Source organism: Colossoma macropomum, unplaced genomic scaffold, assembly GCF_904425465.1.
Source record: "Colossoma macropomum unplaced genomic scaffold, Colossoma_macropomum, whole genome shotgun sequence".
NCBI lineage: Eukaryota > Metazoa > Chordata > Actinopteri > Characiformes > Serrasalmidae > Colossoma > Colossoma macropomum.
Genome location: NW_023495915.1, coordinates 51,182 through 70,345, shown reverse-complemented (window position 1 = coordinate 70,345; position 19,164 = coordinate 51,182). Strand labels below are relative to the sequence as shown.

The 19,164-nt window shown below is 36.2% G+C and overlaps 1 protein-coding gene across 1 annotated transcript; it reads right to left on the bottom strand.

The window, feature by feature from the left end:
• Positions 1-4,427: 4,427 nt before the first annotated feature.
• LOC118803492 (polymeric immunoglobulin receptor-like) lies at positions 4,428-11,423 on the bottom strand. Its single transcript, XM_036563985.1, has 8 exons — positions 11,249-11,423; positions 10,331-10,645; positions 9,192-9,500; positions 7,992-8,093; positions 6,042-6,131; positions 5,790-5,873; positions 5,628-5,689; positions 4,428-4,624 (listed from the first exon to the last, which is right to left on the bottom strand). Exons 1-8 carry the CDS (start codon positions 11,295-11,297, stop codon positions 4,520-4,522), a joined length of 1,116 nt encoding a protein of 371 aa, XP_036419878.1. The 5' UTR covers positions 11,298-11,423; the 3' UTR covers positions 4,428-4,519.
• Positions 11,424-19,164: the final 7,741 nt, after the last annotated feature.

Below are 19,164 nucleotides of genomic sequence, written 5' to 3'. Positions count from 1 at the left end.
ATGGTTTTGGAATGGGATGCTCAACTAAATCATGAAGGTTTGATAATAAATTGTCCACATGCTTTTGGCGCAATATAGTGTATGTAAATAAGCCATAAGAGGTGCTAGTCGAGACCGGCTTTAATTCTGCATTTTTATATTTCTCAATTTTTATATAAAATGTATTTATACAAATACAACATGAAATCTGTTTATATGTACTCAGTGTTTTACTTTTTCAACAAAATCCCCCCTTTTTAGTACAAGAGACTATTCAAACAATTTAAAATGATTGAAAAAAAATGTGTTCAGTTAAGGACAACACATTTTGTGTTACTTTTAACACAAAATGTGTTAAATGTGTTAAAACAGGTAATAAAAGTAGCTTGATGTAATTTAACACGTCTCCTTTTAGACTGTACACATAGTACAAGGCACACAACACATCATATACCAGTGCGATGAAGCCTCCATCCAGCTATCAATGTTGCCTAAAACCAATAAAACTTCATTATTTTATCTCACTGGAAAAACTTACTATCTGACTGCACTGTAAAAGGTACTTGTGTTACCTGCATTAACACATCTGTTTTGCTTTAATACAAAAGTCACAAAAAATATGATATCAGTTTCTAATATGATTTCACATTTCTTTTAGTAGTGATACATAAGTGGAAAAGCTATTTACCAACATCATAAACAACCAAAGATGAAACCTTTTTCTAGTGACATTTTAATTTCAATTATATATTTATGCTATGCAACAATTTAAATAAGACCAGGTGCTGCCAGCACTCCATTTAAACAGGTTTCGCCACCCTGACAAGCATAGTAGTTAATGGTTAACAGGCTAAAGAGATGGTTAATGGTTAACAGGCTAAAGAGAAGAGTGCCATGTTCCGTTCACCTCACAGTGAGCTGCTTTTTCCAGTGAGACAGAGAGCAGCTAGATTGTTTCTACCTGTCATGTGCAGATCACTGTCCACTGGTGCTGAGGCTGAGCTGCATGATGCAGTTTCAGCACCATGGACAGTGGTTGACTAGATAAGAGGGAAAAGAAAAAAAGATACAATGCTTTGCAAAATGTAGGAGCATCATACAAAAGTGGGTAGCGATTTCTATAATAAACCAGATTTGATATTCTGCTCAATTTATTAAGTTTGAACAACTCATGGAGGCTGGTTCCACTGTTCCACAGCCCAAAGCTGGTGGGCTTTATACTTGGCATTGGGGGCGGTCAGAAGTGAATTCTGAGAGAGGACTCAGATTAAACAAAAACACTTTTCTTAATTATTTTTCGTCATCATTTGAGTGTATTGGTCCCATGACATTAGAAAGGAAAAAAAAAAAGTACTCAACTTTAGTGACATAACAGTGAAAACAACGTGGTCACTCATCAAAAATGCCTTATTGTTGCCATATTGTGTCCCTGGGACAATAACTTTTGTCTTGGTGCTTAAGTGGGGAGCTTTTCCCCTAAGATGGAGTTCATTAGAGTTAAATGAGTGACAGGCACTCGTGGCCTCTTGCTGGTTTGTGCCTTTGATCTGCTGCCTCTGTTCGGCCCTCTCCTGCAGGACTGATTGATTGAAGGGCTTCCACAGAGAGAGGCTCCTATGGCTTACATACCCTTGTGCTTAATCACTGAGTTACTCACTGCTCAAACTGTGTTATGTATTTAGGTATAGATGAGATTAAGGTGGGGCAGATGTTTATAGCATGTTTTCACTGGGCTGACAGTGAAAATAACAGAGATTTCTATCCCTACCTACATGACTGACATGATGGTGTGAAGATGTGATGAGAACATTTCCTATTTGAAGTCATGAGAACATTTGTTGCTTCCTCTTTAGTGATGCATAATTTATCAATGCCTTAAAGACACTTTAATCCAGCTACTCTACATGTTAAACATCAATATGTTTTTCTTCTCATGATTTTCTTTTTTAATTTCGAGGTGATGATTACAGAACAGAAATAATCACAGTTTAAATAGGAACTGAAAACAGTGCTATTTCTAAGTGGACTGCACAATCAAACTAATCATCCAATTAATATGCTTCAAATCTGACTATTAGATGCTTCATGCTAATCTGTTCTGACACATCAAGGCTGAACCAGAATTGATATATCAATCAAATTATTCACAGATGAGCATATTTTGCTTAACCCTTACATACTGTTTATTGTTTAACCCTTTACAGTATGGACCACCTACTAGTTTAGGTGAGTGGTTCTTTTCCATTGACAAGGTAGAGGGGGGTTTATACATTGTGCATCATCAGATGGGCTACAGACTGAAACTGTGAACCTGCAAAGTGCACCTGCATGGAAGGTGTTTATAAAATGGCCAATGACTGAATATTTTATGTGATTTTTCTGTTTTTATTTCCTTGTTTTTCAAATTCCAGTTCAAAAATTTTCATATAAAGTGTAAATTTAAATTGTTGCGCTAGTTAATCTCTGTTTTAGGTTCACATTGGCCTTAGAGTATATTGAGATAGTAGGTAAATTATTTTCACAAGAAGAAAAATAAAAAGTAAACAAGTGATGTAAAAATAATCACCCCTTGCTAATGCTAATGCTAAGTGGGTGAAAAATGCACTTTGACCACAATCTATGTACTAAAATATGTAGCACTTTTTGGGGTCACTTTTGGAAAAGTCATAAAATTTCAGGTTTAAAGATTCAAATTTAGGGTCTTTTCACTGTCTATAAATGTCAAAATGGGTAAAAGTATGACCTGAACAGTGTGTATGGGTTAAGAATATAATGCTGGAGAAACATTATGCTTTTTTCATGCACAGAAAACATGAAACTTTTGAAGAAACAATATATGTAAAGGTTTAGTGTTTTTACCATTGATCTTGGAGCACCACTGTCCTGCACACTTTAATGAATGGTAAGTTGTCTTTGATCCGATATGGAATTATGGTCAAAGGCATTGATTTCTAGTCAGTGTCGAAGTTATTGTCATCACAAGTTTGTACAATTTATGCTGGACATCACAAGGTCTTTTAGCCATGCAGAAGAGGTGAAAAGGCTGTAAAGAACAGCACAGTGGGAAACACAATCACCCTGAATATAAAAGCTTAGACAGTTTTGATTCCCATTATTGCAACACTGACATGCAGTAATAAAAGCCCTTGAGTCTCTAAGTGCTGCATTAGCAAATAACTGAAAGTTAACCACTGGTTAGGAACAACTGCCTTAAATCACATACAGGTTTTATTCTAGTTTTAGTAAACTAGGCCATACAAATTATTAAGTCTACATTTTTTACTTTTTACATCACCAGTTTTAACTGAACGTTGGGGTGAAACATCTATACAGTAAGTGGGGCTACTGGTGAAGGCTAAAAGCTGGGCTCATAATTCCTTGAGACACAGAGACCAATCAGAACAGAGGATTTTGTTTACAGCTGTCTGACCAACTTGGGTGAAAAGAAGATATTCAGGTGTGAGATAAAATACATTTGTTTAATAATTTCTCTTTATTGAGCTGCATTATGCTTGTAATCTAATTGTGCCACAGTAGATAAGCAAATTAGATCAATAAAACAAAAAGTTGATTAAAAGCTTTATTTGAAAAGATCATTTGCAAAAAAACAAAAAATGGCATCCATCAAAAAATAAAAAAAATAAAAAAATGACAGTTGTGAGTTAATCTTTACACACAGCACACTCTGAACCCTCATATGTTTTGTCAAAAAAGCCATTACTCTCCACTGTCAAGGCACTGCAAGTTCACATTTTACAGCAGAAACAGTCAAATGCCAGTGCTGTTCTCGAGTAGAGCCTGATAAAACCATTCAGCGAATCACCGCAGAGTATTCAGGTCAGGTGATCCAACACTGCTGCAAACTGTTTTAGGCAGAATCTCAAGCGGCTTCTTTGTCTCTACAAGTTTAGTATGTAGGTCTTAAAATAACGGCTACTGTATCTAAACAGAGCTCAGAGTGTCTAACAGAGAACCACTTTGGATTCAGCCATGTGTGCACAATTCATAATGGACATAAAGCACAATATTTGAGTGTAAAAGCCATAGTGCACTTTATAGGAGGCAGTGAGTCATTTGAGATTCAGCCTTAGGATTTTCAGAGGTCTGGTTTTATAGATGTCTAATATTAACCATTAATGGGCTGTTTTTCCTTCAATTTTCAGCACTATACCAGCTTGATTTATGCTGAAAAAATGTTAAATATTGCACACTTGCATCACTTGTATCCATTACATGGCTTTGTTTACATCTGAAATATGAATTGACCACTGGAGTTATGTGCTTTTGCAAAAGAACAGAATGTTAAAAGCAGTTGTTAAATTTTGTAAATCTGTATTTTGTTAACGTATGTTTTATTATTCAAAACAACCCAACTGCAGTTTGATTTATAGCAATTTATATCAGAAAAGTACAATAAAGAATGCATGAAAATTTATTAAAATGTAGATATTTGTTTTTGCAAATAATCTTTGCAAATACGATGAGAAAAAAAGAAGAAAAAACAAGCATTAAAAAACACAAAACTTGTGTATGAGTGGTGTTATTTTACTCTGATGGTGGCGTATTCTGTCTTTTCTCCAATATCAGTAACTGTGGTTGTTCTGGTTGTTTTACTGTGGACTATAGTTGAGTACATCACTTCATCCTGTAGAGGATCACAAATGATAATTAACACACAACACTGACCCTTTAAAACCACTTCAGAGTTTGACTTAAACTACCAGGAGCAGCTTCTTCCTCAGTAGGAATAGGATATACAGATATGCACTGAGTGCCAGTTTATTAGGTATTTATCACTCACATTCACTCACACTGTACATTCCAACAACATGTGACTGTAGTGTGTAGAATAAATGAGGCAGACCAGCATTTCTCATATTAGTTAAGTGTTCATTTGAACACATTTTTTTCATTGAATGTTGATAATGTGGACAAAAACAGGTCAGATTTTGTCCCGAATGAGCCAGAACAACCAAAGACCATCATCAGTTACCTGCATCCACTTTAGTGTTCAGAAAACACTGAAGTGGATACAGGATCATCAAGATAGACCACTTAGGAATGGAATAAAGTTGTCTAATCAAACAAATCCAGTTTTTCTTTTTGTGCCATTCAGTATAATAATGCATCCTGTCTGAAGACATGTTTTGTCACAAAAGCATTTCAGGAACATGCAGCAGAGTTTTCCAACACCACATCCCTTTATTAGACCTGTGTGCTGAAAGGGATATGTACTCATGTGGTGTAAAAAAAATATATTGTAGATGTAGTATGAAGATGGAGTATGTAGTTATGATATGATCAGATATGGAGTGATATGATTGGGTCTGTAGACTGGATAACAAGGGCCATGTTGGGATGTTATAGGATGTGATAGGATGTGTTTATGGGATATGCTGGAGATAATGTGATATATAATTAATCAAAATACATAAAAATTTCCACATTCCAACATTGCACGTCATCCACATTCTATATATATATATATATATATATATATATATATATATATATATATAGAATGTGGATGACGTGCAATGTTGGAATGTCGACATTTTGATGAGTTATGATGGGACGTGATGGAATATGACGTTATGAAATGTGAAGGGATGTGATCGAATGTGATATGTTGTGATGTATGAACTCACCGGTGTTTTCTGTTCTCTCATCATCCTTTTTTCTCTACTTTCTGTCTGTCCTCGTCTCTGTCCTGTAGAATGAAACATTACAATGTGAGACACAGACACTGCACATACCTGTGTGTGTGTGTGTGTGTGTGTGTGTGTGTGTGTGTGTGCGTGTGTGCGTACCTCTGTATCTCCAGTAGATGACTACTCCGAGTCCCAGCAGGAGAAGAAGAACAGGAATCAAGATGAAGAAATAAATGGAATAATCTGTGTCAAGAAAGAAATTAGAAATATTGCATATTTATGCAATTTGGGTACAAAAAAAATATGAAACATGATTGTTTTGTAGAATGTTTAGAGAGCATAATAAAAAGTTCCCATAAAAATAAGGCTGTAAAATCTGAAGTTCAGCTGCAGTCAGTGTGCTGCTCTTACCATCAGGTGTTTTAGAGAAACTCGCAATCGAAGCGTGTACAATGGTTTGGATGTCAACAGCAGTAGATGTTGTAGTTTTAGGTGGTCCCTCTGTAGAGAGAGAAGAGTTTGACAGTCAGTGTAGGAACAGAACAGCAGTAAACAGCTCACTGTAGATACACAGTGACATTAACACCTTTTATTATACAAACCCAAATCCAAAACAGTTGGAATAGTTTGTGAAATGTTAATATAAACAGAACTCATAATTAGTATTACTAGTATTAGTATAAGTAGAGAAAGAGAAGAAAAGTAGAATATATGCTTGTATACAGCAATTTCACACAATGCATCACATTTTCTTTTTTTCATTTACAGTGTTTCTCCTGTTCCTCTGTGTAAACTGTGATTATGTTGAAGAATTTTCAGAGAACATAAACAAAGCTGTAACCGTTTATTTCAGCTGCAGTCAGTGTGCTGTACCTACTGTCAGCTCTTTTAGAGGACTGTGTGATTGAAGTGGTTGGACTGGTCTGTACACTGACCACTGCAGTAGATGTTGTAATTTTAGGTGGACCCTCTGTAGAGATAGAAGAGTTTGATAGTCAGTGCAGGAACAGAACATCAGTGGCAGCTCACTGTAGATACACAGTAACATGAACATAAACATTTTACTGTAAATGACCAGAACAGCATTCATTAAAATATACAAATGTTAATCTTTTGACATCAATTCAGTGTGACTATAGACAGAGAAAAAAGCTGAACACCAGATACAAGTGTAATAAATACACAACAGGTCCCTGTCCAGCTGGACCAGATTATATTTTAGTTTTGTGATGATAGTATGAATATTGAAGGAATGATAAGCTAATAAATTTTCATGTCTGGGAAATGTATTTAATTTCTAACATTTACAAACAACACATTGACAATACTCAAACTGAATCATCTACCATTTTAGTATAAAAACTCAAGAGTGAATAATTTTAATAAATAAATATTTCTGTATTTATTAATAATGTGATTGATAATGTTGATAATATTGACTATTTTGCTGATTTAACCACAAACCATGTGTGTACACATGAATTGGATCTTTGTGTGACACAGTTTTAGTGGTGTTAACTTTCTTCCCTAATATCATCAACACGCTCAGCTTGGACATTTACCAGAAAGCACAAGTGTGAACTTTAGTCAGGCTGATCATCACAACAGTTAAATAAATAAATAAATATATAAATGAATGAATGAATGAATGTTTAATAATAAATAAGTAAAAAAAGAATGTCAGGGCTAATTCACAGAAACAATGTCATAAAGACAACTAACAAAACGCCAGTGTGAGTGTGTGTCTTGTGTTTAGTGAGCAAGGAGGCTGGATATATGTGCAAGCAGACTAATAACCAAAACAAACTAGCAAAATACAAAATTCAAAGTACATAGTAACTGACTACAAGGCTTAAACAAAGAAACACAAGGAGCAAACAAAACACGAGATAGGGAAACAACCACTACAGCAGACAAAGTGACAAGTAGACCAGACCAACACTGACTGAAACAAACGGCTTGATAAAGTCTACAACAAATGGGGAACACCTGGGAGACAGAGGAGACAGAGACTACAGACAGGTGAGGATACTAATAGGGAAGGTGGGGAAAGGGTGGAGCACAAGAACCAAAACAAAAACACAAGCACATGGCTAAAGAGCACATGGCTACAACACAGGTCAAGAAAACAGATGAAGACAGGGACAGAGGAGACTGTGACAGTGAGCGAGAGAGAGAGAGAGAGAGAGAGAGAGAGAGAGAGAGAGAGAGAGAAAGTTGAATATATGCTTAAATACAGCAAAATCATACAGTAGATCATATTTCACCCTTTTCAGTGTTTCCTGAGAGCGTAAAAAATGCCTTAAAAATAAAATTTAGCTCTAAGATTGTAAGTTCAGCTGTCAGCTGCAGTCAGTGTGCTGTGCTTAACTTCAGGTTTTTGAGATGAATGTGTGGTTGAAGTGGTTGGACTGGTCTGTACATTGACCGCTGCAGTAGATGTTGTAGTTGTAGGTGGACCCTCTGTAGAGAGAGAAGAGTTTGATGCAGGAACAGAACATCAGTAAACAGCTGCAGATACACAGTAACATACATTGTACAAACATATATATATATATATATATATATATATATATATATATATATATATATATATATATATATATATATCCAAAAGTTGGGATGCTGTGCAGAATGTAAATAAAAATAGAATGCAATGATATGCAAATCATGGAAACCATATTTAAAACTTTTTAAAGGAAAATAGTACAAATGAATGTTGAAACTGAGAATTCTTTTTGTTTTTTGAAAAATATATGCCCATTTTGAATTTGATGCCAACAACACATTTCAAAAAAAGTTGGGAAGTATTTCATTTTAATTAAATATAGGGTTTAAATGAGTCAGGAAACACAGAAAGCAATAAACAGACAGAAACACTTAGTCTTAAATATATATGAACTCATCTGCATGTTAGGCACAAGTGAAAATATCACATTAAAAGACACCAGTGCACCACCACAGTGACTTTATGAATAGCTCTAATTTAAAAGTCTTTTATGAGTCTGGCTCATCATATATTTTTTTATTCAAAGACAAGTTGAAGTAGATGTATGAATCTCTGTTTTCTGTTTCTATGTGTATTTTCTCTACTGTCCCAACGTTTTTGAAATTGAGTTTGTACATTAACAGAAATACCATATAATTAAAATGTATGAACTTTACATCAATTCAATGTGACTATAGAACATAACTAAAGTTATATATCTGAGACTTGAGAAATGAACACGTGACAATATCATGTCCAGTTAGATCAGATTAAATTTTAGATTTAGTTCAGATTTTATGCCAACATTTGAATTCAGCAAATAAATGGTAATTATTTATTTTATTGTTTATTCTGCAGAAGTATGTTCTCTGGTGACATGTGAATACATTTTCACTTAGAAATCAATACATTGTCATTTGACCCAGGGTGCACAAACGTTTGCACACAACTGTAAGTGAACAGTGATGAGGGGGTGAAATGCATAAAAACATGGAGAGCTGGTTCTCTGTACTGTTAAATATATTAATATTATTTTAAATACATTAATAATATAAACTGAGACAGTGTTTTACCTTTTACTGTGAGTAAGATGGTTATATATGAATCTTTAACGCCACACCAGTAACCTCCTTCATCCTCTTCAGTCAGGTGTGATATGAGTAGAGAGAGATTTCCTGGAGAGTGACCATTAACCAGCTGAACTCTGTTTCTATACTGACCACTCTCACTGGATATCTCTTCCCAACTGTTTCTGATGTATTTCTGCCAGGTGAATTCCTCAGGTTTAGCGTGTAGGTCAGTGCAGTAGCAGGGCAGCAGTACTGACCCTCCTCTATATGCCGTGATATTCAGCTTTTTCTTCTTTTTTTCCAGAGTACAGGCTGCAGAAACACATCAGTAAGATCAGATTAATTGTATTCTCTTGTAGTGGCTCTAGCCTCCAGAGGTGATGGACATTCGTTTACTAAAAGGGTTTCCTCTTAAAGAACTAAGACACTAAACAACCTTCATAACAGACCTGCTTTCTCTGCTTATCTCCACCATCCAGAAGTCATAAAACCTCCACAAATATTCTTTTCACTGAGGCAGTTTTTCCGTGATCAGAATATCATGAATTTTATATTATATTTAGATCATATTAAAACTCAACCTGTTCATCAGAGAGATGATGTAAATGTGTGCTGCCTTGTTAGTTCGTTTTATATAATGTCCAAAGTTAGTCATGTGCAGCAAAAATTCCATACAGCCGTTGTTAAGGGATGTCTGCTGTCTTATTTCTGTTCTTAAATTGTGTATATATATATATATATATAATATATATATATATATATATATATATTCCATTACATGTGATGCTGGAACTGAGCCCCGTTTTCTGCAAGGGCACATCAAAGGGTACGGGGGTCTGCACCCGGAAATTGCAAACATTAAATGTTGCGATGGCTGTCCAGAGCCTACCTCATCGCTCTGACGCAGGGCCATCCCAGCCTGTTTGAAGCTCCACATACTGAGGAGCTCATTGCATGTAGTTTTGAATAATCAGGGCCTCTTTCAAGTGACTCTCCCTGTATTATTCACATGGAGCCTTTTGCACATGATTGTTTGAGAACAGTGAAAGGGGGTGGAATGCTTAAAAATGTGAAGAGTTGGTTCTCTTTACTGTTAATTTATTTATAAGTTACACTAGAAAAAAAATGAGACAGTGTTTTACCTTTGAAAGAGAGTCTGAAGATTATATGTGAATCTTTAACAGAACACCTGTAATCTCCTCCATCCTCCTCAGTCAGGTGTGATATGAGTAGAGAGAGATTTCCTGGAGAGTGACCATTAAGCAGCTGAACTCTGTTTCTGTACTGACCACTCTCACTGTATATCACTTCCCATGCTTTTCTGTTTGTATTGTCTTTCTTCCAGCTGAATTCCTCAGGTGTGGTGTGTAGGTCATTGCAGTAGCAGGGCAGCAGTACTGACCCTCCTTTGTATGCTGTAATACTCAGTATTTGTTCATTGTTCACCAGAGTGCAGCCTGCAGAAACGCATATCAAATAACATAACTACAGGGACTTCAAACTAAATTGGTTGAGCTATTCTGTTGTGTAAGAATCTCTGGGCCCACTGGTGGACCCTGGCTTGTTAAGGTGTTATTTATGTAATATCAAGCCACAACATTCAGTGATTAATTTAAAGTTTTAATGGAAGAAATAAATCATATGATGCCTAGTGTTTTTGTCATGTATCTCCATTTATTCATTTTTTGTTTTTTCTGCATCATTTAAACACAGCAGCTCTCCTATAAATCATGTCAAAATTTTGCAATATATAGACCAGCTGAAGGGATCTGAAATGACATAGATAGAAATAATTACATTTCATTGACTTGCATTAAAAATAAAGAATGTTCTTGCCTTCTTTCCATGGACTTACCATTTTGGAGATGCCTAAAAAGGAACTCATACTAATTTCAATACTAATTTAATTCAGAAGTGGAAACTCTAATTCTAAGTAATTCTACATATAACTCAATGTTTGTTGCCACGTTTGGCCCATATAGTGCTGTGATTAAGTATAAAATATATGGCACAGAAATGCATGTTATCAACTTACTAACAAGTTTAAAAACAACACTTACCTTCAGAGACATGAAGCCCAATGAAGAGAAGATAAAAAGTCAGCAACATCCTCACTAGTAAAACAACACTGAGTTCACAGCACACTGACAGCTCCACACCCAGCACTACACTAGCCCTGTATACCACACTGAGTACACAGCTCTCTCAGCAGCTCTTCACTGGAGTCTAACCCACTCTAATGTTCGTGCAGCTCACAGGAGCTGTGTTTAAATCAGCTAGACCAGAACTCTTCTGACTTTTAGAGATCTTATCAGCAGCTTCTTCAGAAATGGAAACCACACACAATGACATGGTGGTGTCTGAGTTGTGAGAACGCCTACTGTTTCCTGTTTTTCAGCACCTCATTTCGCAAAACACACAAGTGGCCACATAAAGAAATGTCATGCACACCTCTTTGTCATTCTCACAAAAAAAAAAAAAAAGTCAGCACAGACTTGTATGAGTAGTCTAAGCTGGTTTATGCTGGTCTTTTTTATGCTGGATCAGCTAGTCATTCGCTATGGCCCTGCTGGTTGACCACCATACCAGCATCCAATTGTAAATGTGTAATTTCCACTATTCTTTTCTATTTTCCAGTTCTACAGGTTTTCTAGCAGAGCCATTCCAAGAATGTTTTACTGGCATTTCCTCTGCTCTCTTTCAGTCCTCCATCCTGCCTGACACACCATGATCTAGATTGTGTAGTCAGTTTTATATTTGTAATTGTTTTAAATGTGTGTTTGTTTGTGTGTGTATGTATGTGTGTGTGTGTGTGTGTGTGTGTGTGTGTGTGTGTGTGTGTGTGTGTGTGTGCGTATGTGTTGGAGAGGGGGGGTCATGTATGTATGTGTGTATGTATGTATGTAGGCATGATTGTTTGTATTGTTTGCAATCAATCAATTTTAAAGTGCATTAGAAATTACATTATATAGACAAACTCTACACATATGGCTATGTAGATGTCTCTCAGCAGTGTTATACTGATTTGATATTGCAATCCATAATTTAGTAAAATAAAAAAAAAAATATATATATATATATATATATATATATATATATATATATATATATATATATATATATGTTTAAGCAGTTCTTACACTTGGATGTTTGAAAGCATGAGAACTAAAGCCACATCTGGCAGCTCTGACCACATGTCCTCTTCTGCGTCTTGTGTTTATTTTTAAACTATCAGCTCTCCTTTCTGTGGTCTTGCTTCTTGTTCTCTCTGGCCTTTTTATGGTAAAGAGATGTGATCTCATGGTTGTGGAACATCTATGTGGTCTACGCCTCTATTTTGAAGTAGCTATAATAGTATCTATTGTGGCTGATGTTGGCGGAGGTGCCGATCAACACTGACCTGAAACCTGATGAGGCCTCAGAGACACAAACACCAGCATGAGTGACCCAGAGTGGTCACTTCCTCTATTACAACAGTGAGATCCAGTCTTAAGCAGCTGAAAGCCTAAGACAACTCACAGGGTAGGAACACCCACTGAATTCAAGTGTGAAACAGCTCAGTTTCAGGTCCTGACCTGTCTGAACTGTTCCTCTTAGAGGTCATTTGGAATGTCTTTTCTACTTTTGAGACTAGAAGGCCTCACTGAGTTCTGGTCCATCCCTTGTATAACTGTTCTGACTCATAAATGGTGGTGGTGGTAGTCAAGAGTTAAGCATGAAAGAATGAGACAAATCATAAGACGCTGTACTGTTAACAATTTACTCACTTAAACAGATCAGAGATCAGACTTTTCCATTTGTTTTCATGGAAGCAAGAAAAGTAAATTTAGTCTGTTTAAGACAATCAAATACACAGAACACAGCGATACACAGAAATGGACAAAATAATAATCATTTTGCTCCACCTCACTCTGAGGAGACCTGTCCACCTTGTAGCTTCTGTCCACCTGTGGCAACTATCAAAGGTAGTGAGGATCTTCAGATCTGAAATGAAATCAAGCACCAGTCAGTTTATTATGTTGATAGTGCAAAAGTAAAAAATAAATAAATAAAACAAAATACCACACAAACCACAAATTTCATACTTTTCACATTCTATAATCACTTCACATTTTTTTTTTGATAGTTTAGTTTCTTTTCTTCTTTTTTTTATTTTATTTATTTTTTTTATTCTTATTTTTTTTTTTTACTATGACTATTCCAGAGTAAATATAATAAGAAAGATATGTAGACGGTTTCCATTGCCTTACTTCTCTCCATGACTTCTTCACACCACTCTAGATCCTCAGTAAAGTTAAAGCACAAATCAAAATTCATCTAGAATTCAACTACGGTGGGAGTTTCCTGATCTCTTTCCTTTTTGTACAGTTTGGAAGTTACTCTTTAATACACATTCTTAAACAGTTTGGCCCCACACTCTATTATTACTCTAAAATTACTGAGACCTGTGAAACAGGTCTGTTTTCTGAAAAATATGTTGTAATAAACAAAATTAGCTTCCATCATTGCTGAACTTAGAGCCAAACAAAAGCATCATGAAGAGCATGATATCATTAGCAGTACAACTTACACATGATGTACAATAATAATAATAATAATAATAATAATAATAATAATAACATCTGCAATGTTTGGTGAAGCTAAAGGATGCTTCAACGAATGAAACACATAGTCAAACTTTAGTATACTGTTCTACATAAAATAAAAAAAACACAGCTTTCATTTGATAGTACATCAAATACATAACAGTTACAAAAGCTGTAAAAGTGTACAAAATGGTTTTGATGATGTAAATTTTCTTAAATATATAAATTCTTAAATATTCTGCTGCTAAATGTTGAATACATGCCAGTGTTGCAGGACTGCACTACTCCAGGCTGACCACTCCATCTCCATCAGCAGTGCTGTAGTGAACCCTGGCAGGATCTGCTAGAAATAGAGTCAAAATACTTGATACATTATGACACAAAAGAAAATCAGTATGAATATAACAGCTTGATTGTGTAGTTTGTACCTTTGTTTCTCTTGGTGTGATAAACCACAGCTACTATAATGTGGAGAAAGATCACAGTCAACAAGGCAAAGGGGACGAAGGGCAGAGACTGTGGAGGTTCTGCAACAATGGTAAAGGTGAATGTTAATGCTACAACATACAACTACATTATAGACAATTAATGCTTCCAGCTTTGTAGTAACAATGTGGGGAAGACATGTTCCAGCATGACTGTGACCCTGACCTCATCCCTGTTGAACATATTTGGGATGAAATAGAATATCTACTGTAAGCCAGGCCTTCTCATCCAACATCAGCATCTGACCTTGAAAATGCTCTTCTGCCATGTGCAAATGAGGAGGGGCCCCTTCTTATTGATGCACATGATTTTGGAATGGGATGCCTAACAACTTGATGTAGATGTGAAAGTAAAGTATCTACATGCTTTTGGCAATATAGTCTCTGTTCATAAGCCAAAAGAGGTGATGGTCAAGACCTGCTCTCACATTCAACACTCCATTTAAATGGGTTTCACCACCTTAAAATGTAGTAGTTAATGGATGATGCGCACAGAGAGAGTTAAGTGAGGAAGAGTCATGTTCCATTCATCTCACAGTGAGATGTGAGAGGATGCAGTTGAGCTGGAGGATGCAGTTTCAGCACCATGGACAGTGACTGACTGGATAGGAACAAGAACAAAACCTACACTGCTTGGCAAAATGTGGGACCATCAAGCAAAGTGAGTGAAGATTTCTGAAATGAGGCAGATATTCTACTGGTATTCGACTTAATTTATTAAGTTTCAGTAACTCGCAGTGGCCGCTTCCAGTGTTCCACAGCCTAAAGCTGGGGGGCTTTGTTCCACAAAATCTGATGCTTGGCATTGGGGGGGCCAAAAAATTCATTTCGAGAGAGAATGCAGATTTAGCAGAAGCACATTCCTTAAGTTATTTATTGTCCTTTGTTTTATTGGTCCTTGTTGACCTATTTAAAGTACGATTTTCATGGCATAAGAAGTGAGACACTCAACTTTACCGATGTCACGTATTCGGTGAGCTCTAGCAAAGAACCGGACTTCATCTCCCAGACTCCTCTGGGAGATCACATGACGGAGCAACTTCCCTCCAACTCGGATTCAGACATGGACTCCATTGCCCACAATACAGTTGGGACTCACGTGACTTCTGACTCCTGTTCGCGCACCTATCAGCACTCTGCATCACCGGAATACTAACTGGTGTCACCTGTGTTTTGATTCACATAACTAGTCAGTATACTTTAAAAGCCCAGGCTTTAGATAGACTCTTTGTGAAGTATTGTATCATTCTGATCTACTGAGCGTTTGTTTATGATTGCCTGTTTTCCGTGTACTGACCTCTACTTTTCTATTATCGACTTTGCCTTTTGCCTGATCCCTTTTGTACCTTAGCTTGTTTTGACTGACCTGTGTTTTTGACTTCCTCGCCTGTTTTTGTGACTTCGTTTTTTGCACTGCCCTTTTGTTTTGGTTGCCCGATCTTATTAAACGTGTCATCTTTTTTTACATCCGCGAGCGTCTGTGTTCTGCTGCAACATCACAACTGACATACCAGTAAAAACAACATGAAGATCACACATCAAAACCCAGCAATTTGAATTGATATGTACTCTAATGTGATAAAGGGTGTTTTTATTACTGAGTGGAACAACTGAACATTCAGAAACAGTGATGAACTTTAATGATGTTGAATGTTTATTGAACAATTGTCACAAAATCATGACAAAGCTGTGAATTTTACCTTCAGCTGCAGTCAGTGTGCTGTACTTACCATCAGGCGTTTGAGAGGAATGTGTGGTTGAAGTGGTTGGACTGGTGTGTACATTGACCACTGCAGTAGATGATGTAGTTGTAGGTGGACCCTCTGTAGAGAGAGAAGGGTTTGATAGTCAGTGAAGGAACAGAACATCAGCAATCAGCTCACTGTAGATCAGTGGTGGATTAAGTACACAAATCATGTATTTGAGTTAAAGTAGAGATACCCAAGGTAAAATATTACTGCAGTAAAAGTAGAAGTTCCTCCCTTTAGACCTCCACTTGAGTAAAAGTACAAAAGTATTTGCCTTCAAATGTACTTAAGTATTGAAAGTAAAAGTACTAAAAGATTAATGATGACTTTAATGTCCTATTATCATTTTTGAAACAAGACTCTTGCTTTATCAACTCATTTTAGGTGAAAATCCTCCAGTGTCACTCTTGGTAAACCAGTCTTTTAATAGAAAGTAATTAATTAGTCTGATGCTGTTGTCTATTAAAATTATCATAAGCACAAAACACTGAAGGCAAACAATTTCCATTAGGTAGAACCGAGTGGCTCTGAAATAACCTTTTTTCGAACAAGCAAAGTTTCAGTTTAAGATTTATTTGCAACTTAGATACATGTTTAATAAAAAAAACTTGCTTTAATCACAGATTCACAAATGTGTTTTCCTTTACTATATTGCATCTGTAGGTCTCTGTTCACATTTACTTAGTTACTGGCCACCACTGCTGTAGATACACAGTATCATTAAAAATCTTTATTGCACAAATGCAATACCAAAAAAAGACTTGAAGCAGTTTATGAAATGGTACTGAAACCAGAAAGCAAAGATTAGTATTTTTAATCTGTATTGCAGTGAAAAAGGTACAAAAAAAGTATTTTAACCTGTTGGATTTCAGTGTTTTTCATAAATATATCCTCATTGCAAATTTGATGCCTGCAACATTAACAATTGTCACAAAATCATAACAAAGCTGTAAAATTTTACCTTCAGCTCCAGTCAGTGTGCTGTACTTACCATTAGGTGTTTGAGAGAAGTGTGTTGAAGGGGCTGGACTGGTGTGTACAGTGACCACTGCAGTAGGTGTTGTAGTTTTAGGTGGATCCTCTGTAGAGAGAGAAGAGTTTGACAGTCAGTGAAGGAACAGAACAGCAGCAATCAGCTCACTGTAGATACACAGTAACATTAACAATTTTTATTGCACAAATGCAATTCCAATAAAAGTAAAACAGTTTATGAAATGCTAATAAAATTGGAAAGCAGTGATTAGTATTTCTTAATCTGTATTACAGTGAAAAAGGCACAAAAAAATACAAAAAAGTACTCCAAAAGTAACCTTTTGGATTTCAGTGTTTTTCTGATGCCTGCAACACTGTCTAAAACCACTGAGATACATTATTTTTCCCTTCAACAACACTTAATATTCATTTGGGGACTGAAGACACAAACTGATCCAATTTTTAAGGCATTTTTTTTGTCATTCTTCTGTTAGACAAGTTTTCACCTGTGGAACCATTTCATTGTTGTTTTCTGTGCATGTCATTGTTGTTTTCTGTGCATGTTTTCAGTGGAAGAAAGTTCTAGACAGCAGAAAGATCAATCTAACACTCACATGCTCTGATTACACAGCCATGCTGTTGTAACATGTGGAGAATGTTTCTTGCTGTTGTCAGGCTGAAACTCATTTAAATAATTTAAAGTTATTTATCTCATTTACTTTAACACAGTCCTACAAAAAAACACCTGCAACTCTCTGCTGGTATTTTTCCAGGTAATTTTTCTGGTAAGAAGCTGATGTGGATTAAATTATATTTTCTACAATGTTTCCAAACTTGTTTGATCACACATGCAAGAAATCACAGACACACAATAAAGTGATTCAATAATATATTTAAAAGACGTTTAGATCTGTTTTGATCAGGTCAGCTTTCTATTATTATTATTAGCAGTTCAGCTTTTTATTATTATTATTTAACTGAGGAATTAATGTTACATCTGTCATGCCTCCCTCTGGCCCAGCAAAAACTACAGCCGACATGGCTGTTTCAGGCTACAATTCCCAGAACCCTCTCGCTTCATCACATGACTTAGGACTTCCACCGATCCACTTATCATCACTCAGCATCACCAGACTTCCCATGTTTTCCTATGCATATATACTGCCTGTTTACAAAGACTGCCTGTTTTGCTTAGTTTTTGACTTCTGCTTTTCAACTTCTTGCTTCTGTTTATCAAATGTGCTTTTGGATCACCTGATAGTATCTAGTGTGCACCAGAATTTTACCTTAAAAAAGTCCCATTTACAAAATTTAAAAAATAAATAAATAAAAATAAAAAACACACCACATCCCTTCAGGGGCTCCGTAACTAAGTATATAAACCGAGAAAGTGTTTTACCTTTTAAAGTGAGTCTGATGATTAAATGTGAACCTTTAACACCGCACCAGTAACCTCCTCCATCCTCTTCAGTCAGGTGTGATATGAGTAGAGAGAGATTTCCTGGAGAGTGACCATTAAGCAGCTGAACTCTGTTTCTGTACTGACCACCCTCACTGGATATGTCTTCCCATCTGTTTCTGTTGTATTTCTGCCAGGTGAGTGTCTCAGGTTTGGTGTTTAGGTCAGTGCAGTAGCAGGGCAGCAGTACTGACCCTCCTGTATGTGCTGTGATATCCAATGGTGTTTCACTGTTTCCCACCAGAGTGCAGGCTGAAGAAACACACATCAGTAAAATCAGATTAATTATACTCTCTTGTTGTGGCTCCAGCCAGTTTTCTCCAAAGCCAACTCCAGGTTTGGTAACCAAAGTTCAAAAGGTAACAACTCTAGCCTCCACAAGTGATGGACATTATTTTTCTAAAAGGGTTAAATCTGGCCAACTCTTGAAGAACTAAGGCACTAAATAACCTGTTTAACACAGGTTATTATTATTATTATTATTATTATTATTATTATCAAAGGACACAGCTGTGTGTTTTATCAGACCTGCTCTCTCTGCTCATCTGTACCATCCAGGAGTCATAAAACCCCCACAAACATTCTTTTCACTGATTCAGCATTTCTGTGATCAAAATTTCATGACTTTAAACAAACATATATTTCAGCATTATGGAACTCTTGCTGCTACAACATCAAGCCTCAACCTTTTCATCAGAGACTGATGTGTTTTTATCATTCTACTGC